Genomic DNA, 27,226 nt, shown 5'->3' on the forward strand with positions numbered 1-27,226 from the left:
ATGAGTGAAAGAGATACAAAACAGATAGAAAGAGATGCAAATAGAAAATGTGGAGACAAATTATTAAGGATGATGAGGAGGGTGGGGGGGAAGGAAATAACAGTTTCAGCGGCGGAATAAATTTAATATGGGACTATCAGATAAATTAATTTGGTTATTTATTATATTTAAATTATTATTAACTGCTTTTTTTATTTCAAGGGCTTCTAAGTTGTTTAATCTAATTCCAGATCTAAAAAAAGCAGTTAATAATAATTTAAATATAATAAATAACCAAATTAATTTATCTGATAGTCCCATATTAAATTTATTCCGCCGCTGAAACTGTTATTTCCTTCCCCCCCACCCTCCTCATCATCCTTAATAATTTGTCTCCACATTTTCTATTTGCATCTCTTTCTATCTGTTTTGTATCTCTTTCACTCATTGTTTTCATTTACCTATATTTATATGTGCCTGTATCTAATTTGCTTTAGTTGATATTTAGTCCTGATGAAGCTTGGGACAAGCGAAACCCGGTTGGCTATTGTTATTAATTCAAAAATAAAGTGGTGTCTTACCAAGTGTATGTTTTTTTCATTCAATATGTCACACCCCAAAGTATTTTCTTCCTTCGAAAATAAAATATTTCACTCTGTTCTTCGGACAGAAGCTAAATTCGTAATGATAATATAGTATTATTATGTATTTAATAATATCTAACTTTACCTACAAAACATATAAAAAATTGATCTAACTTAATTTAACTCTAAGTAAAATATACAGGTGCAAAAATATCCCTTGGAGAGATGCTTTGTATTCTGTTTGCTGTTAGTGTACTTTCGCAACATCTGTGGATCGTGTGTGTGTTTCATTTCTTCTTATGCCATGATCCTCATGGGCATAATTTTTACTCTTTACTTTAAAAAAAACTAGGTTTCATACTGACATAAAACTATTTTGTTTTGATAAAAATTCACACTTCTAGCTGTGCACGTAAGTAAAGGAGACTTTTCGGGTTGTCTTTATCATGCGTAACTAAATTTTATATAATTCTGGTCTTTGAAATAATATTAAACAAAATCTTACACATTGAAACACACATTTCAGGCAACAGTTAGATAGGCCATCATTATCTTTAAACTTTATTTGAATTTTTAAAAATTCCATAGATTATTAGTCAATAAATAATGATTTTTTTCAATGATACAGCAGTTCTATCATAGATTAATGTGGTTTGTTTAATATCTGCCGACACTTTTAAATTAGTTGCAAATATATTTTCACCACGAGGGCGAATGAATAATGAATTTGAATAAACAACACAATAATAAAGAAAAATTAGCACCAGTAAGTTGGTGAATTTTCGGAATATCAATGATGAACTTAGAAAAAGTAATTATTAAGGGGTGAGCTTTTGAGGTAAAGGTAATGCTTCCAGATGCAGTTTTCTGCTGCGGGATGGAAACGCCGGATGCTGCAGGTCCAGACGAACGCTATGACGTCATGAGTGGAAGGCCACGGACCCACAATCGCGGTCCGCCATTCCTAATATCTCTTTAATGTTCCTCTGTTTGTTACTCCTTCTAATATTTATAAAATTTATCGATTTATTTTATATTGTTTCACTTCTATTTGGTGTCCCTCTTCTCTTTTTCTGCTACCTTTTTTCTATATTCTTCGTTTTATTAGTTGCTAAGCTCAAAATTATTTCGACCAAAGGCGTTTCGTCTAATATATTTAAAAACTAATAACCCACGGGTTACTGTAGAGATAAACCGACAACAATTGGGTTGTTTGTGTGAATTTAATATGATATATGAAATTAGGTCGTTTTTACCTGACAAAGGTGAAATTGATTATACCTTAATTTTGCGAACAAATAATCATTTGCTTGTTGGGGCTTGTAGTCGAAATATTTCGTGTAAATTGTCTATATCAGTTTTCTTTTAATAGGTATTGATCACACTTACATCGCTTTATCTCTTCAGTACCACTATTTGACAGTCTTAAATTTTCTAAACAATTATAGTTTTTTATTAGATTTTCAATCGTGTGTTTTGGGTGTGTCATTATTAATATTAATTTTGGACGAAACATCTTTGCGCGTAAGAAATTGGGAAAAATGTCCTTGATAATTGTTCCTTTCTATACAGGCTGTGTTCATGTTTGTTTAGGATTTGTGTTTAGATATTTTATCACGGTGGACTGTTGTTCCCGCATTTAATAGAACTGTAGACAAAATCTTATCTACACTAGAATTTGTGAAACAATGTCTTCTTTGAACGTTAGCAATGTTATTGGGTTGTGCAAGATTTGTAGTTTTTGACATACACTAAGAAAATAGATATTAGATACCAGTAAATTCAACTGTTGGAACGTGATGTGTTATATAGGTACGGAGATTTTCATAAATTACTGAGTTTTTTTTCGTGTTTAGCTGTGCTTTGCTTCCAATCTCCTTTTGGGTCCCACAGTGATGATGAATACTGCAAAGCTTTGTGTGATGTAATATATTTATAACACCTCAAAATCACCTAATACAAGTCCGTAAAAAGTGTTAAGAGCTCACGGAAAAAAATGTATTGCTGATTTTTTTTAAATCTCTTTAAACTCTTGGCAATCCGGTTAAAAACGTAACTGCAGGCCACTTTCTGTAAAATTTAGTTAATTCGTTATAATATCGGAACAGGTGTTAATGCACCTGCGATGGTCTTAATAATATATAAAGACGAAAAGCGATAAAGGAATTTTAAAATCGATATATACGTGGTATTTTACTAAACATTCATCAGTATACTTATCAATTCATTCGTTATTAGCCTGCTATTACGTTTTTAACTGGATTACAAATAATTTGAAGATATTCGTAATAAATTATCTATATATATATTTTTTTATCAGTAAGTTTTATCCGTGCTTGACTAACTCGCCGTCATCCAAATATATTTTACCGGTCAGTGGTTGAGTGGGCATAGCGCTTGGGTCTCACCCGAGCGTCGCGTGTTCGATTCCTCGACTGGCTAAGTCCTCCATCACAACACAAGCAACATTTTCGGCTTTCTGTGGTGGTAGTAGGAGATTTTAAAACATTGTTGGGTTATTCGTAACCTGGGAATATTTGTCTTTCTTTCTTAAAAATTTAAAAAAAAAAAAATTGTTTAACTTTCAGATCATAAAGAAAATAAAATATCCTTTAAAATAGCTTAATATATGTGGCTTTATCAACGTTTTTTGACATTTTTTGAGAAATGTCCCAGTCAGTTATTATTCAACATCACAGAGATATATATTTTTTAATTCGTTTCCGTAATTGTGATTACAGCAGTAATTGTAGAATTACATTTGATTTCATAACAAATATAAAGAGAGTATAGTTAGAAACTCAGAAAATAAAATAAAATAGCCGGTAAAAAAACAATTCGAACGAGGCCTCTTAAAAATCCATCGACGGAATGAAAAATTAAGCAATAGTTAAACAGAAATTAAAATATGAAAGAGTTTAGCATAGAAGCAGTTTTTTTAATGTTCTACGTACACTTTTCAAATCACTTTTGTAATGTTCTACGAACACTTTTCAAATCATTTTTGTGATGTTCTACGTACAATTTTCAAATCATTTTTGTAATGTTCTATGTACACTTTTCAAATCATTTTTGGAATGTTCCACGTACACTTTTCAAATAGTTTTTGTAATGTTCTACGTACACTTTTCAAATATGTTTTGTAATGTTCTACGTAGACTTTTCAAATCAGTTTTGTAATGTTCTACGTACACTTTTCTATTCATTTTTCTAATGTTCTACGTACACTTTTCAAATCATTTTTGCCTGGGCTCAAAAAGCACCCAACTGCTTAAATATAATACGTTTGTACAACAAATATTAACACAATACATTTAAATCGAGGTAGGTACAGCTTTTTGTTCGTTGAATTAGCATGCGTTTAAAAAATTGAAAGGTAGGTACCTAATAAATATTCGCACGAAAATAAATTCTTCGTTTTAATGTGCACTTTTCGTGATCACTTAGTTTGTAAGACTTTTATTGTTTAATTTTTCTTTTTACATATTCCGTCCTTATTGTATCGAAATATTGAAATGTTTGATTTTTCATAAGCATGTGCACGAAAACAAGCATTCAAACTGCATATGGGATGCTTAGAAATATGAAACGAGATATTCTGTTCTTCAGCCATAATATGAAAAAGTTATCTACTGTAATATGAATAATGTGTATGTATAAGTTATTGAATGTATATTTCATGTGGTTATAAAACAAATAGGCATTTTTCGATTTCAAAGAATGCCTATAAATATTGCCTGGCGCATAAAATGAATCCCTATATCAAAGCAAAATGAAAGAGAAGCCTACTCATAAGAATTGTAAACTTCGGAGGAATAATACGCTCTCGTGTTTGGAATTCAAAGATGGTGAACAAATAATTTAATAAACCGTAACATGTACCTATTTTATATTTCTCAACATTGTTTATTTTTGCACAAATGTTGCTTTTGAAGATAGAACTTTTACTTTGGGGATGATTTGTTGCTTGCCTAATATTTTTACTATACTTTTTGTTACAGGAATTTTGACTGTGAACGTGAGCGTACTTCTATTAAGTCTTGCTTCACCCGACGAATCTAGTTTGGTAAGAAACTGTTTTAATTTTTTTTTCATTTCGTTATTTTATTTTCATCATAAAACCAAGGCCTAGTCGTAAACGTTACACTGAATATTGCCCTAGATAAGAAACAATTCAGAAATGATTAGTGTTTAGTGACTGGGTCTGAAAAGGCAGGTAACCTTCTTCTTCCTCATCTCCTTCCCTTCCCACAATCCTTTCAGCCTCACAACACGCCCCAATTAGGGATGCCATAAAATTAGTTCCATTCTCTCTTTCTGAATCAAAAACAACGTAACCGTTATTAACTAATCAATATTTCTCAATATTAAATTAACACTATTACTTTTGTGGGAATTTTTAAGTGATGTCTACTAACTAAATTAACAATTTAATGACCCATAACCAATGATAGCCATGTTCGATGGCATTATAAGAAGTATGCTAGAGTATGCTAGTGGTTGTATGGACTTATATGGGGTTCATGCACCATATTATGGACTTACTTGAGGCATCGAATAGATTTAACAAAGAAACCTTGCAGTACTTGGTTTTAGTACATAACTACAGAGTTTTCCAATAAGAGGTGTTATTTTGATATTCAATCGTAAAAGATCAATGGTTTTGTTGCTTGTGTGGCACGTAGTACCGTCTTGTTGAAAGTAAACGTTGTCCAGATCAATACCATCCAATTCCGGCCATAAAAAATCATTAATCATCTCTCAATAGCGCAATCCATTCACTGTAACTGTTGCTCCAGCCTCATTTTCAAAAAAGTAAGGTCCAATGACTACGCCAGACCATAAGCTGCACCAAACAGTCACACGTTGAGAATAAAAAGGCTTTTCAACAATAACTCTTGGGTTTTCCGAGCCCCAGATACGACACTGTTGCTTGTTGACGAAGCCACCGAAGTGGAAATGGGCCTCATCACTCAAGATGATTTGCATTTGATTCACTCAAGTGAATTTTAATAAATTCAATGCATTGTTGAAGCGTGTATCGTTCCATTTTTATTAATGGCGTAGTTTCTACTTGTCAAATGTCAAAAAATGACAGCTTTAAAAGTAACGTCTACCGAAATAGCAGGCTATTCAAAATAAAAACTCTTATTGGAAAACCCTATATATTGATAGCCCATTCCTCTTGTGAAAATCCTTCTCTAAAAACTTCAGCCGTAGGCTTCGCAATGACTTATTCAAGATACCACACGGTAGAACAGTTGTTCTAGCTCAGTATTATCAAATAAAATTTCTAAAACAGTTGATATTTGACGGCCTCCATGGTTCGTGGGGTAAGGCTCTCTGCTAACAAAGCTGGAGGACATGAGTTCAATTCCCGACGTGCGCAACTAATTTTTTTTTTTGATTTATTTATGATATTTCGAAAATTATTAATTTAAAATAATATATTGTAAATTTGCGGAACATTGCAGAGTTGAAGATACTCTCAGTATCGCCCTGGTGAAAGACCACCATTCAGAATTTAAATTTTGCTTGAAATGGCTTTGGCCGTGTTTGGTGATCAAATCTGAATATCAGGATACTTCCTTACCTTCCTCTTCCCCCTCTCCTTCCCCTTACTACTACTTTCAGCTTCACAACACATTCCAATTGGAGATGCCATAGTCTCACGGGCTCTAGACGGTTGGCAGCAGTTGGGACTCTTGTGCGGTTTCACAATTGCGTACAGCGTAATGTGCCGCCTACCTTTTAAATATTTTTTTATAAATAATCTTTTTAAACATTTTTGCTTGACTATCTTTCCAAAATTTGGGGAAAGACCATATACCAGTTATTAAAAAAAATCATTTAATGTTAAGAATTTTAAAATAAGAAATAATAAAATAGTAATAATAATATAATTGAAAATAAAAATTATAAATTGATAACAAATCCGTCAAACAATAAACACATTAAAAAAAATATATTAATTTCGGTTGTGTGTCTCTGTTTAATGACCTCCAGAACTGGAATTCGCTTTGATTAACAAAATTGGAACTGATTATCGGAACTATTCAGACAAGGGATAATGTGGGTACTAAAATTATTTTATGAGGATGGGTGGTAAAATTTTTTCATTGTTTCACACGTTCATTTTCGGGATAACTGAATTTACTATTCAAGTTCTGTTTATTATAACATTATAGACTAATTGCTTGACAGAACTGAAATAATGACAGAACTTGGAAAATCTTTCACAGAACTTGAAAATGAACTAAAACTTGAAGAATTGTTCAAATTCTCTAATACAACCCGTCCTTAATCAATAATTTCATATATTTGAAATGTGTATATCTTTTGTTTGACAAATGCAGTAATTTTTCAAGTTTTCTAACGGTGTTCATTCAAAATGTTAATTTTTTATCGTCTTTCGAAATGTCGTTTGAAGCAAATACTTTCAGCTTCACAAATCCTGCAGTAATAATATCCAGTGATGTTTAACAGGTCTGCGCTAATAAAAAAAATCTTTTAAACATCTAAATGTCACATATGTTTTAAGATTTTCACGGCCAAAAGCATTTTCGTTATTTGTTTTTGGGGTGTTATGCCGTGTTGCGCTGACTCCTTCTTTAGCCCGAAAGAAGGATTTAGCGGAAGGATTTAGCGGCTAAAGAAGGAGTTAGCGCAAGATGGCATAACACCCCAAAAACAAATAACAAAAAAATTTAAATGTCACGTTTTTAGGGGAAAAAAATTTAAACATACTTCTGCTTCACAAATCCTTCAATTATTATATTCTGTGATTTTTCACGTGTCTGCGCTGGTAAAATAAATATTTTTAAAAACATTTAAATGTCACGTGGTACGTCACAACATGGCCCTGAAATCATGTGAAATGTCGATTAACTTAAAGGTTAGTGACCACACCGCAAGAGTGCGCAGTTTAATCGCAATTCCTCCAATAACAAGGGATAAAAAGTCTGGTCAGGGATGTCGGGATAATTGGATAAACTCGACGGGTCTTCCTTCAGCCTCCTGTCCAATGTCAATCTCGCAAATCAGGGGTTTTTCCGTTTCCAACAAATTAAACACAAATTGAGTATGCTTTCAAGTTGATTCGAGGGTTGGCTTTTAACTTCCCCAGAGATCAGAAACACTGAAACACTCTGTGTAGAGGGTAGTCAAATATTAACCTACCCATACGTTGATTTAATTACGCTATGTAAACAGGGTGGCATGAATAACTTCTCTGATAAACACTACTCGCGAATATAGAGATGACAGAGATGTTTCAATGATACTCTGAAAAACTCCACGGACTCGTCTGTTGGTAGAAAGTTTTATTATTTTCTTATAAAACTATTTCGAAGGCTACTCTTTTTAATGCTACTCTGCTCAAAAGTTTCTTCTGCCCATCCCTCATTTTTGGAAATGTTAGAAGTACGAAATAAGTTTGGAAAGAGGTAGGGGAAGATTGTAAAGTAACTTGCTATTCATATCCAGAAAATTTTTGATTTTCGATGGTGCACGGAGAAAAATGAATATGGCTTTTTTAGCAAGATACTGTTAAAAATGTGACAGCATGATAATTTCGCAATAAAATATTAGTCATTCAGAATATATCTGAACAAGTGTTTACGTAGGTGGCCTTGTCCGAATAAATATAATATATGCGATGCGTAACTATTATTATGTTGAAGAACACGTGTTCCGACTTCTTTAGTTTGTTATTAAATTTGTCAAATTATTCGTTATGGCCCTCAAGTGCTATTTTTAACAAAAATACGAATAATTTGACTAGATTTTTAATAAATTAACAATACTTCATCAGTAAATGTTGTCCGTGTCGTCTCATTAAAGCGATTCTATAATGCATTAGAATTTCAACAATCCAATCGTTTATAATATCATACCTACTATATTCAAAACAGTGCGCACGTCAAATAATCGCTCCACAAAAATCGCTCAAATTCATAGTTAAAATCTCACCAAAATCAAACAACCGACGGTTGGTGTTTACCTGTAAAACCAGTGAAGTGATTCATCCAATTTAGTTTAGTCTAAACGGCCTAGTCATTACAATTTTAAGTGATTAAAGTGACAATTTGAAGTGACAGTGACCGGCTTGCAAACTCAATCAAAACCTTTTATTACAACAAATACAAACGGACCTGTGCCCTCACAATTAATATTATAATTATTTATCGATACGTCACAGGCGGTCAGTAGCCTGGTGGTATAAACGTTTCGCCAATACTCTCGCATTTTTTTTTGTTCTTTTAAATTTAATTTTAATCTGCATTGTAACGTGTGATATTTTTGAAACCCTATTAAAAAAAATAGAGCATCTAATTAAACAATAAACTTATTTTTAAAAATCCACAATGAGCAGCACCAGAGGCAAGACAACCATTCTGGATAGCGAAGATAAAATTATACAGTTCCTAGAAAAAAAATGGACGTAATGAAAAAAGACATAATGTCTCAAATAGCATATCAAAACATTGAAAACCAAAAAAACATCGATAGCTTAAAAAAAGATATGTCGGAAATTATAGAAAAAAAATTCTCTGCTGAATTAAAAGATGTAAAAAACCTCAAGAACCAGCTGTGCGAACTCACCAAGAGCATTGACTTTCTTTCACTAAAAATCGATGACTATGAAGTAGAGAGAAATAAACTCCACAAAAAAATTAAGGAAGTGGAAAAAGAAAACAAAAATTTAAAATCTGTTGTAAATCAATCTCTACAAAATTGCCTTGAAACATCGCTCGAAATCAACGGAATCTAAACTAAAAAAGAAGAAAATCCTAAAATACCTATAGAATGCATATTTAAAAGAATAGAGTGTGAAGATTGACTAAATAATAATTCCATAATAAACATTTACACCAACTCACTAAAGAAATGTATAACAATAAAGATGGCTACAAAAGAATTGAAAGACAGGATCCTTTCCCAAAAAAAGAAAGCGGGATATTTCTCCGCCAAAGATATAAATCACTCCACCTCGATAAACCCTATCTACATAAATGAAAAGCTGACGCCACAAAACAAGCAATTACTCTGGCTAGCGAGAGCAACAAAATCAATGGCATACCAATATGCGTGGACGAAAAACGGGAACGTCCTTCTCCGTAAAAATAAGGATGCACCAATAATATATGTCAAAGATGCGAGCGACATTCCACTCCAGTAACCGTTCCTCACTTCTACAACTTCTTTGGATACCTCCCGGACTCAATAAAAATGGCCTCCTTAGAAGTATATAGCATCCCGGAAAACCATGAATGCGAAAATTATCAAGACCTAAACTCAATCTTCGAAGACACATCTTTCAATGTACTAAATATGAACATCAGAAGTATTAGGAAACATTTTGATGAGTTCTGTATCCTTTTAAACTCGTTATCTTTCCAAATTGATTTTATATCTCTTACCGAAACGCAAATGCGCGAATGTATCCCTTTCAGCCTACCAAACTATATTTCTTTTTCAATTCCAGCTAGACACACCTCTCATGATGGCATTACCATATTTTATAATGTTCACTCTATATCTAATATTAACATTGTCAGCCCAAATTTCAAATATTCAAATGCTGTCCATGCAACCTTTACCTCTCAAGGAAAAAAGTATTCTATTTTGTCAGCATACCGCTCTCCCTCATTATCCACAAACTTGTTCATACACGAAATTAAAACTTTTATCGACGAACATAGCTCAAATCAATTTGATTTTTCATTTTTAATGGGAGACATTAATATAAATATACAAAACGTAATACTAAATCCATCTGCAAACGAATACTTAAACTTACTGTACACCAAAGGTTACCTATCTTACCTGAACAGTACTACTAGGCCCAATCATCCTAATGATTCATGTCTTGATCACATATTTCTGAAAGCAAAAAAAAAATACCCAAATAGATCTGCTACCTTAAAAATTGACATTACAGACCACTATCCCACCTTCTACGGTCATTGCGTTATAAATTCTCCCAGAAACATCGATCCCAATAACCAGCAGGAAATAAAAACAAAAATTAATTACCTATCACTAGACATATCACTAACAACCGAAACATGGGATTCGGTGCTTTCTAATAACGACCCTAATATGTCTCTAAATAATTTTTATGAAATTATTCAAAACCACATTGAAAAATGTTATGAACAAAGAAAACCACCTAAAAGTAAACATAGACACATAAAACCATGGATCACACGTGGTCTAATAATATCAATACATCATAGAAATAAACTGTTCAAATCTTACAAAACTTACGAAAACCATTGCATAACCAACAATGAAACACAAAATTACAGCAAAAGGAACCATTATATTATATATAGAAATTACCTTAATACTCTTATAAAAAAATGCAAACAACAGTACTATTCTGAACAACTCCAAAAAGCACAAAACGACTCACGAAAAACATGGAACATCATAAATGAGATCTCAAACAGGAAACAAAAGGATCACAAAATTCCCCAAAAAATTGTAACCGAACATAATATAATCTTAGAGAATGCTGAAGATATTGCAAACAATTTCAATCACTTTTTCACAAACATTGCATCTACCCTAATAGACAATAACCCTTCTCTTAGCTTACACTCTCAGAATGTATTCTCAGACTATTTAGAGACTAAAAATTCTACCTCTGAACTATCTGAATTCATGGAAATTACAGAAGTTGAAATCTCAAACCATATTGATAACATAAGCGTTAGGTCTGCAAATGGTCCTGATAACTTAAGTAATGCTACAATTAAATCCATAAAACAACATATAATCAAACCACTACATCATATATTTAACGCATGTATCAGTAAGAGTATTTTCCCGGATTTATTTAAACTTGCGAATATCATTCCAATACACAAATCAGGACCTCGATGTAAAACAGACAACTACAGACCAATCACCTTAACTTCTCAATTATCCAAGATATTAGAAAAATGTATAAAAAAACGAATCATCGATTTTCTGGAATCTCATCCACTCCTATCAGCTAACCAATATGGCTTTAGAACCAAACTCGGCACTGACGATGCTATATTTAATTTAACCAATAGAATTTATTCTAACCTAGACTCAAATATTAAAACCCTAACAATTTTTTTAGATTTAAAGAAAGCCTTTGACACAGTCAACCATAGTACTCTCTTAAATAAAATATCCAACATTGGAATTAAAAATAAATGTCTCATGCTTTTACAAAATTACATTTCGAATCGACAACAATGTACAAAAATTGGAATGTGTTTGAGCAATTTTGATACAGTAAAACACGGTGTTCCACAAGGGACTGTATTAGGGCCGCTACTCTTTTTAATCTATATAAATGATTTATGTAACATTGTTATACCTGGTAATATTTTCTCATTTGCTGACGATACTGCAATAACAGTCCAAGGAAATACATGGGAAGACACAACTAATAAGGCTAACAAATGTATTACTATTGTCAAAGAGTGGCTAGATAGAAACCTTCTTACTTTAAATTATGAAAAAACTCTCTGTATTCCTTTCTATAACACACTGAAGTCAGCTCCCAAAACTAATCTTAATTTAAGATTTCATAATGTAAATTGTAACCCTACCGCATGCTCAAACTGTAAAGAGATGAAATCAGGAAAAAATATTAAGTACTTAGGTGTAACCATAGATTCTCAACTAAAATGGACCAGCCATATAGAAAAAACTGTTAAAAAACTGAGATATTTAAATTATATTTTTAAAAGAATGTGTAATATAGTTAATATAAAAACCATAAAATTAGTTTATGATGCACTAGTTCATTCATCTATTTCCTATGGAATAATTGGTTGGGGAGGAAGTTACAATAATCATCTCAAACCATTAGAAATTGCCCAAAAATCAATAATTAAGATTATGTACCAGAAAAGTAAATCTTATCCCTCCAAACAATTGTTTAGGGAAACCGATATTTTGGACCTTAGACAAACCTATAGTTTTCAATGTCTTAAATTTATCTACAAGCACCCAAACAATTTTATTAAAAACTCTAATCGTTCCAGTCGAAGATGTGGCGCCTGTGAGTATGTTGTACCCCACTGTAAAACTAGACAGGCCCAGAGACACATTAGTTTTGTTGCTCCAAAAATCTATAATTCAGTATGTTCAACCCTTAAAGAGACCACTCGTCAAAATCTTCATTCATATAAAAAATATATCAAAACTTGGCTCAAAACAGCCAAAATAGATATTTTTTTCTTATAAGTTATTAACAAAGCCATTAATTATACTTACAATTAATTAGCTTTAAGAGTAGATATATAATAAAGTCTGCTATGTGTTTGTTGTATCAATTAATACTTGTTGTACCAATTAATATTCATTGAGCACTTAAATATTTTTGGAATTTTAGTAAAAAGTAACTGAAATTACGGTAAAATCAATCACCATGTACAATATTTTATTTTTATTTAAACCACTGTTTTAAATATCCACATACAAATAATAATGCCCACGCACAGGCCTCGCCTTTGTGGGATTTTTTTGTTACTCTCTTTTATTTTTTGTTATTATGTATGTACCTGTATATATATGTATCAAAAAAATTTTCAATAAAAAAAAAAAATAATAATAATAATATTAAATTACCAGCGCAGATCCATGAAAAATACGGAATAGTCAGAATTCTTGACACATCAGTTCAAATTTTGAAAAGGAAAATTAAAATAATTTTCTGTTAAAATATTATGTTACATTATCGAAGAAAGCAAACACTTTGTGGCTTGACATTATACAAAATGAAAAAGTTTTTTTTGTTTTAAACCACTTTATTTTATTATATAATAAAAGACAATAAAGGACAATAAAGTTTATATATTATTTGTCCTGAAGAAGGTTGGGAACAACCGAAACCGGTCAACATATATAATAAAATAAAGTGGTTTAAAACAAAAAAACTTTTTCATTTTGTATTATGTTACAGTTAGGTACCCTGTCACTTTTCTAAATTCTTGACACAGTTAATTCCAATTTCGAAAATGACAGTTAAATTCAAAACAAGAGTTCAGAACCACAGTTACAATCAGACTTGAATATGGTTATTAATATGATGTGTGGTATGTTCTGGTAGTCTTACAAGTGATACCCCTAGATGGATTACTTAGTTTATTATTAACCGAGTACTTGATTACGGATAAGTGTTTATTCGCTAACAGCATAGATGTGAGAGAACGATCTACTTACTTTTTTTTTTTCGGAATGACTTTATTGAGTAAAACCTCAAATTGTAATATTTAAATATTGAAGACAATATTAGTGATTTCTAAACGAAAATCTGAAACAGAAAAATCAGAAAAGGAAACGGTCACATCTGGTTCTTATTCGAAGTATGATACAGTTAAAAATGACCGAGGGGAATAGGGTCCCATTAGCTCAGTTAGTAGAGCACTGTCACGGAAAGACAAGGGTCCTGGGTTCGTGTCCCAGATGTGACCGTTTCCTTTTCTGATTTTTCTGTTTCAGATTTTCGTTTAGAAAACACTAATATTGTCTTCAATATTTAAAGATCTACTTACTGTCTCGCTCTACACTGACAAATTGACTGAGTCAAATTCTTATTAAGTAAGTATTATTTTTAATGATAAACTAATGCTTACGAGAGAAAACATATTACCATTAAAAAACCTGTAGCCTTCTGATTGCCGGTCAGGTGCTCTACCAATTTTTATGTTTGATGATTTGAATTTCATTCCATTTAACCTCTGTATCTGGGTACAGTGTTCAGAGCCGAGGAGCTTAACGCTCCGCTGCGATGGTATTTAAATATTTATGTCATCAATCTTTATTTATTATTGATTGGGAAGAAACTCGTATATCTCTTCCTTTCCGAGATCCCTTTGTTCATTTTATCCTAACCTTTAGAGGTGCCATTGCCTCACAGTAAGCTCTTGTGTGTCATTTCAATTCAAAAGAACTTTAAAATAATAATTCTAGCCAAATAACAAATAACGATTTTTTTAAATTTTTTTTTATTTATTCGTTTATACGCCCATGGGTTTTTACATTGGGTACACAAAAAAATATTTTTAAAAATGCACAAGGGTTGGTAATAAAGAGTGGTTTACAAATAAATAAATATTATTTTTTTTAAATGTACAAAGGTTAGTAATAAACTGTGGCTTACAATTATATACATATTATTTTTTAAATGTACAAGGGTCAGTTATAAACAGTGGTTTACTATTACATAAAAAGGCGCAAGAGTTAGCAATAAACATTTTTTTACAAATACATAAAAATGCACATGGGTTAGTGATTAACAGTGGTTTACAAATACATAAAAATTCACAAGGGTTAGTAATAAACAGTGGTTTACAATTTCATAAAAATGCACAAGGGTTAGAAACAAACAGTGATTTACAAATACATAAAAATGCACAAGGGTTAGTATTATTTTACAACAAATGTCGGTTAGTAACAAACGGCGGTTTTCAATTACATAAAAAAAATATTAAAAATTATTATAATTTTGGAATGAATATTTATTTTGATCAAATTAGTTATATATTATAAATATGTAGACAAGGAATCTGTTAGCAGGAAGTTGTTTAAAACCACTATTATATATTAATTTGATGATTTGAATTTCATTCCATTTAACCTCTGTAGCTGGGTCCAGAATTCCACTTAATTAAGTTCAATTTATGTAATGATTTCTTATAATTAGTATGGCTTGAGATTAAGTTTAACTTCATCGAATCAATAATAAACAATGCTATAGAATTTCAAATTCTTCTAAAAGTCAGTGTTACTTTTTGACCTCATATTTCTGTTCATCTATGAATTTTAACACCAGCATTCATAACGCCGGATATAATTTTTAAGCCAACGCTTCCGTTCAGTCGTTGTATCATTTATAATTCAACTTTTGGACGTGAAACAAATCAATATTGCCTTTTGAATAAATTGTGGGCCAGACGTAAAAAAATATTTCTCTAAATAAACTTCTACAATACAGCTGAAACTACCCCCAGAGAGGGGGTGTTTTAGAGATCCATTTTAACAGTGTCAAAGTTTTTTTTCAATTGTCTCTCGGTAAAAAAATACTTCGTAACATCTTCTGTGTTGATCTGGCTTGAAAACATTTTTAAATTGGATGAATGTAGGTAAGTAAGTCACTACCTTCGTGGCAGCTCAGTGAGATAATAATAATAAATAAAATGCTAAGATAATTTATATAACAACATTCAATGAGAATTTAAATCTCCCTGTAGTTTGAAAATGTTAATATCTATATTGGTACTAAACGACTTAAGATGAAAAAATTCCCTAAAATAAAGTCGGAACCCAATGTAACTGAAGAAGGCATCTACAAACATATGTGATACGCGGCCACGTTGTATTGGACAGACCTACGGTCAAATTTTCCAAATAAAGTGGGAATCTTAACGACGTAAGTACAGAAGGCGTGTAAAAAATATTCGGCGCGCGGCCCGGTGTATTGGACGGACCTACGGTCGAATTTTTCCTAGCAGGCCTAGAAAAATGATCTTTTTGCGAGGTTTATTTTTATTATTCTGATAAACGTATTACTAAAATCATAGATTTTTCTAAATAAATACTTCTGAAAGTTGCTAACTCATCTTTCAGAAAAATAAAATCTTTTACTATGACATTGAATACATCAATGACTTACGATTAATTTTATAGTTGAAAAACGTTTTATAAATTTTTTAAGCGTAAAAATATTTGAATGGTAAGGTTTGGTTTTTTTTATGAATCTTAAATATTAAAAATCTGTTCCAATTTAATATTTGTCAGAATTAATTAAAACATGAGCCTCGAGAAAGCCTCCGTTATTAGGGTTTTGTGTCTCCTTATTTTGGTTAATTTTTATTTCCGTCATAAACTTAATTGAAGCATGTATGCTCAAAACCACTCAATATTGAGGACAACATTTTGAGGACCGAAATTAAAGTAAAAGCAATTATTATTTTAATACTTGCCCGAAAAGGTTTAGCGTTTAGACTTTACAGATTTAAAATCCGGTTAAGGCGCCAAGGGTGTGTCAATCTTTTGTCCTAAACTTGAATGAAATGTTAATTATCCCCCCAATATTAGCCTTTGAAATGGCCAAACTTTACGTTCTCTGACTTGTTGACTTTTCATTAATTTAGGTTAAAGTAGGTACATACCCGCTGATTAAACTTAACCAATTGTCATAATACGAACAGTAAACCAAAATTTACTATGACCTTCTCTTTATTATGAAAAGTCCTGCTCCTTTAAGTTTCTTTATGTTAAATTAAATATATTATAATGATCCTCTTTGTATATGCTTCAATTTAAATCGCGTCGTTCTGGATTTAATACATTTCTATTGGTCGTGAATTATTGATCTTTCGTTTTAAAATTCTTTCAGTTTATCTTTATTTGGTGTGATTTATTCGAAGCTTTCATATTTGTTTCGCAATAAGAAACACTGGAAGTACCATTAATAAGGCAGAGGGAATAGTAGCACACATCAGTAATTTTAAAATGTACGAAAAATGGTGCAAACGAGTAAGTGCGTGTTAGTTCAAAACATTATTGGGTTAAAAAGGGACAGTTTTTTTTTAATTACACCGCTATATATATATAAACAGCGGCGGTTAAAATGTATCATATAGTTTTCGAAACTTATTAATTTCAACTCCATTCTAACAATTTTAAAACCGTAAATTTTAACGACTAACTCCTTTACTAATAAACCAGTTTTGAATTTTACTCAACTGATAAATAACTCTATATTATATATGGTGAATGGTTATTACCATACATAATCAATGGTGTAAATTTTAAAACAAGTTTATCAGTAAGGCCCTTTGAATTTAATCTCTGTTCTAAGTGACGGGCGATGTTTGTTTATCAGTGGTGTAAAATTTAAAACGCGTTTATCTGTAAGGCCATTTAAATTTAATCTCTGTTCTAAGTTGCGGGCGATGATAATTATTTCTCGATGAAACCACTCGTATGCCTATCTTTCTTGAATAAGGTAACATAGAGCTGTATAACCGCTGCTTTGGTCTTATATTGTGGATGAAACAACTTTAAATTGATCAAATTGTTTGCAAACGACGCCTCATAAAATTATATGTGTTTTAAAAAATGTTGTTTCCAGAAATACGAGGTGGAGTTTTTGCTGCAGCAGCAATGGTTCGACCCACGGCTCCGCTACTCCAACCAGTCGCAGTACGAGTTCCTGAACGCCATTCACCACCATGAAGACATATGGCTGCCGGACACGTACTTCATCATGCATGGGGACTTCAAGGATCCTATCATCCCTATGCACTTTGCGCTGAGGATATACAGGAACGGGACGATCAATTATCTGATGAGGAGACATTTGATCCTTTCCTGCCAGGGAAGGCTCAATATATTCCCGTTCGATGACCCGCTCTGCTCGTTCGCTTTGGAGAGCAGTGAGTTCATTATTGTTGTGGTTCTGAAGTCTTGAGTCTTCGCTAGCAAAATCTTCCTGGAGCTTCTGCTTCTGGATATTGGTGCAATCAAACCATTCATGTCTCTAAATCATCTGCAACCAACTTGAAGGAGAGTGGGGATTACATCCCGGTTCAATTCATCAAATTCCTCAGTCATGACAATTGTCTTCCTGTCGTTCCTTTTCCCTCAATCTATCTCTACTCAACATCCCTCATTTAAAAATGTTGAAGCACAAAATGTTTTTGACACTTTTGTTTCGCTCTTTAGAACGGTGGCGGCTGGTTACTTTGTTTTTTCGCAATTATTAAAGGCTTTTCAATTATTAAAAAAAAAAAAAATTAATTGGATTTGATTTTTCGAGTAGGTAATTAAAATTTTGGATGAAGATAACGTTTAAAAAAAGTTTAAAGTAAAATAAATATAAATGATTCACCATCCGCCACCTTTGTACTTCGTAGAAACTGTTTTTTTTCTGCATTATTATAAACTTATGGTAAGTCTATCCTATTTTTTTCTAGAATAGAGTATCACTTAATTTTTAATATTATTTGAAAGGAAATTGCAACTTCACTGTTGTGAAATGTATCAGTTTCCTTTCAAAGGTGTCAACAAAAAAGTTCACCTCGTTCTAGGTTTGCACTAAAAGAAAATAAATTGAATTAGTCATACAATAAATGATTTGCGATTTTATCGGCCAAAATTAGGAATTATCGTAAGGCTTTCTAAAACGTCGGCTAAAGGAGGAAGTAGCGCAACACGGCATAGTACCCCAAAAATGTCTCACTAAGATTCAGTTTGTTTTGTTTTTGAATCTTTATTTAGATGTACGCAAATTTTTTCATACATCTAGTAGGAACATATAAAAAATACAAAATATAACAATTACATTTTAAGAGAAAAAGATAAATACACAAAATTATATTATATAAGATATCTAGGTGACTAAAATAATATTGGTGAGTATTTTCAATAATCAAAAATTATTTTTTACATATAAAGCACATGTCCTACGAAAAGTGCTAAGTTGTGTTAAAGTAAACACAGTTGAGCTTACAAATTTGGATTTCTTATCCATTATTGATTACATAGCGCATGTAATCAATAATGGATAAGTTATGTGAACAAAATCTCTCAAAGCCCAATAAAATTTACTGAAGAACGTCTTTAGATTAATCTTATTTACAACAATCACACCAAGGACGGGTTGTTTCACAAAATTTGAACAATTCACCAAATTTCAAAGTTGATTCCCAAGTTCTATTCATTTTCCGTTACTATGTTATTATTGGCTAGTTGTTTTATAAAACTAAAATAATAACAGAACTTGAAAATCACCTTTTAAATTTGATGCATTTTTCAAATTCTGTGAAACAACCCGTCCTTATTTTTGATGACAGATAATGTTAGGACTTTTCTGAAAAATTTTCACTAACTGGAATCTGGAAGGAACTTCATTTACTTTAACGAAATAAGCTTTTCTATAAAATGGATGAAAACAATTCCTTTGTACGGATAAGTATTAAATATGAGTTTCATATCAAAAGTGTGTTTTGCTAAAGTGGGGAACGAATCTAGAAAATTGGATAGGATGGGATTCAAGAAGGGTTAAAACAGAACATTAAGATAATAAGAATGGAAAATTGCACGTTAGTTTTGACATTATGGGGACGTTATTGTTAGTTTATCATTTTTTCTGAGGCAGTTCACTCCAAAACCATTTGAAATGGAAAATTCGAAAAATCATAAATGTATAATTTTATATTTAGTCTTCCACTGTTTTTGTTTTCAGTATCGTACGAGCAATCGGCCATCACTTATGTTTGGAAGAACGACGAAGATACCCTTAGAAAATCTCCTTCCCTTACGACCCTCAACGCGTATCTGATACAGAACCAGACCATTGCGTGTCCCATCAAAGCCAGTTGGAGAGGTTAGAACGCCAAAATTACACTTAATTTTTATGAATGTTTGTATTCAACAAAACAAATTATTGTTGTGGTTATTACCAAGTCCAACATAAACATATTAAAACTAACCTACTTCCATGAAATCTGCTATTAAAAATTATCTAAATCCACTTACTACACGACTCACCAAAAACTTCGAAACTATTTCTGGACTTGCCTTAAAAGAAATTAACTTTTGACAAAAAAGAGTCTTCAGAATGCTGTTTTTCTAAATAAGTTCTTTCTTTATCGAAAATTTTTGCTTTATACAGAAGTATGTCATATTAACCATCGATATACTAAATCTTGATGTGGCGTGTCTTACAAATTCGGTCGAATAATTCGGCACACCAATGAGTAATTTCAAAACAAAACTCCCCATCTAATTTTCGTCGTCTCTCTTCAAAAGCATAATATTGAGAGACAAATTTGCTTCTTGCAGACCAAGAAAAGCTAAAAAGCAATGCTTCTTGAGATCTTCTGACTGCAAGATAATTGACTTTTTTTCTGATAAATATCTTCGTAACCTAATTTTCGAAAACAGTAATTTTAATTTTGGAGTCATTTTTAACATCCACACACCCTGTCCAGACTTTGTTGGTCGATGATATTAACCTTTTTTATTGAGCTCCATTGCAAAAACTAAATAAAATATTTACAATAATCCAATTACTATACATGCCAAGAATACAAGGTAATTTATTCAATGTCATGTTTTATGTTTTAATGTTGTTTGTTTAATTCCAGATATGTTATGTCTTTTTATGTCCTTTATTGTTAAACTTCCTTAGATTTCCTCGTTCTAACACAAATCTGATAAAATCAAATTATGAATTAATACATTTGACAAAATTTTCTTTTCATTTGATAATTGGCAGTTGGCATTTCATGTAAGATAAACACAATTTATACCTTAAAATGCTTACTAAGCGCATGTATGACTTTTACAGCAAATCAATGAAGACATACTTCTTTATAAACTGCACATAAGCTCAAAAAACAAATATTGTACCTTGAGGAGGGATCAGCAGCTCTGTCTTCAAAATTAAACCGTTTTCTTTGTGTATTTTCATTACCTCATTAGGATTATTTTTACATGAACGGATTTACACCAAAATAGTATATACAATAAGTTTACTGTTCTACCTACGTTCATTAGAATTTATGAACTAACCTATACAAATAACTATCAATGAATTCTTACAAAAACATCATGAAAACTAGTTCGTCTCTGAAATTCTACATTTGTAATTTATTTACATTGTTGATTTTCTAAAGCCCAGTTGTTTCGCAGAAATTCACATGTGACAAAAACTTCAAATGGCTATTCATCGTAATTTTTAATCTTTACATCTGCAAGGACCCCGTTAAACGTCAATTCTAGGTGTTTTTCAACTTTTTATCAAATTGTAATAAACTGACAAGCTTAACAACATCATAATTATTGTCCTTTTCTGCTGATCACAATTCGTTCAAAAAGCCAAAATGGTATTTAACGGAGACCTTTGAACTGTCAAAAAAACAAAATAGCGGAGAATGACCATTCGAATTTCTGTGAAAAAACCCATCCTAAATATTTAAAATAATTTGACTTGTCAGTGGCTGAGTTGACATCGCGATTAGGTGCCACCCAGGCATAGTGTGTTCAATTCCTCGGCTGGCTAAGTCCTCCATCACCACACAAGCAACATTTTCCGCTTACTGTGATGGTAGTAAGAGATTTTCAAATAATTTTTAGGTTATTCGTAATCCGGGGATGTTTGTCTTCTTTTTAAGTAAAAAAATATATATTATCAGCGCCTTAAATTCTTCGAAATTATTTTCGAAGAATAACATATTTTCATTTTTATTCCATATGACGTACGGAATATTATTATTCATGTGCCGACTTTTTATCAATATTTTTACAAGAAAAAATTGATAAAATGAAAGTTTTTCGTGTTTAAAGATATGGCACATTTGTAAGATGCATATACTATTGAAGTGTAAGTCCGTTCCAAACAGCTTATTTATTTTTTCCTTTCATTTTCCGAGACTTCCCTAGATCATGTTTCCAACATCCTGTATTATGTACTAAGTAAATGTTCATCTATATTTTGCACATTTTTACACTTAAGCACATTTGCGTGTCAGTGAAGTTATCAACTTCTCGCATAGTATCAAATATTACAATTATACTTATATGAAATTGAGCTGCTTATCACAGCTTAGTTGGCCTAAATATTTATATCTCATTCTGGAAAATAGTATATTTCTTAGATTGTATACATACCTTAAGATTTTAATCTCTCTATCTCTTTAAAAACACTTAAGTAGTTTTTGGTATAAAGAGAAAAGTTGAACAGCATATTTTGGTTAATAATGCATAGTTTCTTGTTGAATTTCTTAGAAAACCTTTTAGAAGGAAGCTTACACTTATACGCCTTCTTTTATAAGTAAATCAGTTAGAACAACAGTACTATTTAATAGTAAACAATTATTTTAAAATTTCTCGCATTTACGGATAGGTAGCACAGCTTTCTTTGGCTTATATTATGAAAGTGTTGTATGTTGATGGATTTCAGTACAGTAAGAAATTGAAGTGGAAGATAATACTCGTATTAATAAACTTAAACAAACCATGAAGCTGTACAAAGAATAGAAAAATAAATAGATAACAGCTGGGAATCGAACTCAGGATCTATGTCTTACCGGGACAACGTCTTTAACAACTCAACCATTTGGACCTTTTTTAAAAATTTTATGTGAAACCGTACCGTAACCGTACAGTTCAAACTGCTCCCAACTGTTTGAAGCCAGTGAGACTACGGCATCCCCTATCGGGGTATGTTATGAGGTTGAAGGTAGTGGGGAGGGGAGAGGAAGGTGGGGAAGTACCTGGCTATTCAGATCTGGTCGCCAAACACGGCCAAAGCCATTTCAAGAAACGTTTCAATTCTGAATGGTGGTTTTACACCAGGGCAATATTTAGAATATCTTCTACTCTGCAACGTGCTGTATTTATTATTTTAATTGAGTAAATTGTGAAAAAACATAATCAAATAAAATTTACTTGCGCACGCCGGCATTTTAACGCGTCCTCCAGCTTGCTAGTTGAGAGCCTTACCCTTCGAACACGAATTATTATAAGTGTGGCGTCGAGAAGAATCCAGATTAACTAATTAATAATAAACCGCTCGACCTACTTAGTACCTACTCCCGAGTTACGTACTTGCAGCCGAAATCAAAACAAAGCAACCTACCTACAATACGTCGCAGTCCGTCTGGCACACTACGACAACTCGCCAGAAGGTTCGAGTCTACCGCCTATGCATAATTGCCGCGCCGCCAAAACTTCGCGAAAGGCCCAGACTGAGCGAGTGGCTTCGATTTAGTTGCCATTCATCTACCTACCTGTTGCCACCGGCCGAACAGTATAAATAAGCCCGACGCAGCGAGTCAGTCAGTCAGTCAACAATCTGCCGTCAGTGGACAAATCTCACGAGTAATAATCCGCGCACCTTTGCGCGAAGGACAACGCACCCGGCTTCGCCCGTACAATCATGGACTCTATCGGAACATCATCTTAGCGCTTTGGCCCAGATCGCCGTCCCTGGCCAGCGCTACACGGATTACAGCGCCCTGGTTCCAGCGTCTCTGACCAGCGCTTCATCCACGCACCATGACCACCACGAGGACACGCAGCATCCTCACTGGTCTACGCAGCTCCCGCTCAACCGTCTACAAGGTCCGCCGCACCTTCGGCCTTCCCGTCAGCACTGGAGTACTGATTCCCAAAATCGCCAGTGTCTGACAGTCATCGAGTCCCGGTCACCAGCGCTCGGCGTCGACTCACTGACCCGCGCTTGACCTGCCAACACAGCTAGCATCCGGTGAATACATATGTCCTGCGTCAACTCTCGTTACGACTACTCTGACTCAATAAACACTGTGAACTTCACGACACGCCTTTCATTTCGTGCCTCTCACCTGATCCCCAAATAAGTAATTTTTGTCGATCTCATATTTCAATGTTAAAGACGTTGTCCCGGAAAGACAAAGTAAGATCCTTGGTTCGATTCCCAGTTGCGACCGTTATTTTTTTTATTTTTCTGTTTTATGTTTCGTTCAGGTTAATTAGTATTATCTTCTTCTTCGATGGTACATTACATTGACGGGTATAAACTTCGATGGTACATTACATTGAAGGGTATAAACTTCGATGGTACATTACATTGAAGGGTATAAACTTCGATGGTACATTACATTGACGGGTATAAACATCAAAGGTTATAAAATGAAAAGTTGTTAAAAAAATGTTATCATATTATTTTATTGAGTTAAATTTGCAAATATTTACAATGGTTTTATTTTTTTTTACTTATTATTTATTGTAAATATTAGTAATATTAGGGATTTTTTCCCGCAAAGCTGCGCTTGAAAACAATATAAGTTTTGTTATAGCAAGAATTAACTCCAATTCAATAAATATGAACGTCGAAGATAGCAATAACCTACATACATAAAATATAATAAATAATGTAAACGAATAAAGCTTTTATATGTACATAATGCGTATTGTTATATCAACTATTTTTTCATCATTGTTTTCATCTCTCTGTGAACAGAGCTTGTTCAATGTTCATCGTCAGTCAATGTTTTCAGTCAATTGCTTTGTATGGTGTCCTTATAACAAAAACCGTCTTCTATATTAAAATGTTTACCAGTACATAGTTTTTGGTTATTTCACTGTCAATACAGTAGTTTTGTGGTAGTTTCACTTGTAGTCGTTAAAAGCAATGGATTTCTTCTGATACAGGGAAAGAGAAACGTATATAAAGTGCCTACTTAAAATTAGGTGAGAGTGATGAACGACACAAAAAATTCGATGTAGTATTAAGATAACATAGTTCGCTTTGTTATGGAGCATACTTACTACCGCTTGGGCAAGAATTAAAGCAATTTTGTTAGGGTTTAACAAAAGGGGAGCTAAAAAAAAATTATTTGGCAAAATGGCATTTTTATGAAACATATTTGAATAAAAAAATAATTTTCTTGATTCTTCTTTAATTCAGAATCCTGAAAGGGCATTCACAAATGTTAATTATGCTGAGTCATCTGTGCTACAAACTGAGAGATTTCCTTGGTTGCATAGGAAATGCAACTAGTTTATTTGCGAGCAGAAAATGGAGGCTGTAGGTTTAGACTGCAGATGCAGAATTTTTTTTTAAGACCGATTTTTTATTGCGCATGCCATTATGTATGAATGTCGTTCTGTTGCGCTTACGGCTTTTGAAATTGATCGACTGAATGTTAGATGGTGTCATCGCCGCTAAATTAATTCCATAGCTTTGGGACGGGCTTGTCTAAGTTTTGGGTTAAGCCAAAGACCACCATGTAACAAAGTACTCGTAGATATAAATGCGAATGTTTACAAGCAGCGGAAGCCCTGTCCCTTTTGCTGGACGAGGAATCCCTGGAGTGTAATCTATGCCAAAGACGTTTTGAGGAGCAAGGTACTTTAACTCAATAAATGCCAATTAATTGCATTAATTATTCATGCTTTATTAATACACTCATCATCAATTAAACAAAGTTTTTTTATTACATCGACATTAACGGTTAACGACAATTTACTTTTAGCTAACCGGTATTCTTCAGTTATCGTCGGTTCTAAATTAATTACAGGAGCACTAGAATTTAGTGAAAATCAAAACACCTATAGATTGGCACTTCTAGATTAGGAATAGAAACAAAACCTTCTGTAACCTATAGACCAGTGTCTGCCAAACTGTGTGCTGCGGCACAGTATGCCTCAAGAAGTCTCGGGTGTGCCGCGAAGGAAGAAGCCTTAAAACTGTACATTTTTAATAATTTCTATTAATTTAAAACTTCTACAATTTTTAACAAATTCAACATCCACGTTCGTGAATAGTGGTTGACTTGATACAGGGATGTAGTTTGTCTGGTATATACGCAGCGTAGTGAGTGTGAGTGAGTGAGCACACACACACGTTTTGCGCTGCGCTCTGCCGATATGAGGCTAGAGTTTAGTAGTTCAACATTGTTTTAGTAACGTGGTGTCTGGTATCGGTCTAGGTACATAACCTCATATTCTGAGCTAGAATTGTCAGCATTTTGGATGTCGCTTTGGAGTAAATATTAATACTAATTTGGCCACAACATCAATTAAATCTCTGTTGCCTTTTGGATCGTTGTATCTTTGCGAATTTGGTATTTCAGAGCTTGTAAAAATGAAATCCGAAAAACTAGAGTGGGTACAGAGGATAGATGAGGAGTTACTTGTTTGTTTATCTAATTTTGCGTCACGTTTTGGTGGAATTCTTTCTAAAAATCAATTGCATCCTTCTCACTAACAAAACTATTACATCCTATGTACATGGGTATTCGTTCGTTGACAAACCATGTTTTCCTTTATTCATAATTATTAATTAAGTACATTTACTTTTTTAGGCTATTTATTTGGTATGCCATGGAACAAATCCCATTCACAATGAAGTAACAGAGTTTGGCAGACGCTGCTATAGATGGAAAAATATTAACATTTTCCTAAATACATAGATATTACTCGTATCAATTTACCTACCTTTTTTTTAATTAGATAGATAAATAGATTAAAATTGATGCTGTAGACGTAAGATCAACAAAAATTATTCTCGTTATAAGTACCTACATATATAGATGAAGATGTTTAATTAAAATTAATTAGTTACAGAAAAAAAAACAGAATCGAAATAGTAAAAATTTCACATATAAAATAATGTGTTATTAAAAATATAGATGAACGTTTATTTTGCTTTTGTAAATAATACCCTTAGTATACATATTTCTATACTTAATGATGTGAAACATTATAAAAATGTCTTTGAATATACTGCTATATTTGAGTTGAAAACCAAACCGGTTTCAGGCATACTAGTATAACGTTGTCATTGAAGCCTAGTTAGATTAGAATAACTAAGTTAAGGTGAATATGGGATTGTACTGTAATTAAAAATGATTGTTAAAAAAAAAATCGTGAGAATTTTTTTTTTATAATTTATTAAATAAAATTTGTTATATAAAAAAAATATTCAAATCTTAAGATATTATTTTATCATATTGCTTTTATTTGAGGAAGGATGGGCAGTAACTGATTTTACTTGGCTTTCAACTCAAATAAAGAATTTAAAAAAAACAAAAAATTATATGTGCACATATTTAGCGATAAAATTATCTGGACTAAAATTAAGGTAGGTACGTCATCATCGAAAGTCCGCA

General features: G+C 32.5%; 1 protein-coding gene across 2 annotated transcripts in view; it reads left to right on the forward strand.

The window, feature by feature from the left end:
* Positions 1-27,226, forward strand: part of pHCl-1 (pH-sensitive chloride channel 1) — a 319,881-nt gene that overhangs the window by 256,337 nt on the left and 36,318 nt on the right. The window contains exons 6-9 of one of the 2 annotated variants that reach the window (XM_089632549.1): positions 1,421-1,516; positions 4,565-4,629; positions 17,695-17,998; positions 19,810-19,950. In XM_089632549.1, coding sequence (XP_089488675.1) covers positions 1,421-1,516; positions 4,565-4,629; positions 17,695-17,998; positions 19,810-19,950 — 606 coding nt within the window. The remainder of the gene's footprint in view (positions 1-1,420; positions 1,517-4,564; positions 4,630-17,694; positions 17,999-19,809; positions 19,951-27,226) is intronic. The other variant, XM_089632548.1, reaches the window with a different exon arrangement.

The sequence above is a fragment of the Hesperophylax consimilis genome, chromosome 6 (genome assembly GCF_061612785.1).
Source record: "Hesperophylax consimilis isolate HC1 chromosome 6, BYU_Hcon_1.0, whole genome shotgun sequence".
Classification (NCBI taxonomy): Eukaryota; Metazoa; Arthropoda; class Insecta; order Trichoptera; family Limnephilidae; genus Hesperophylax; species Hesperophylax consimilis.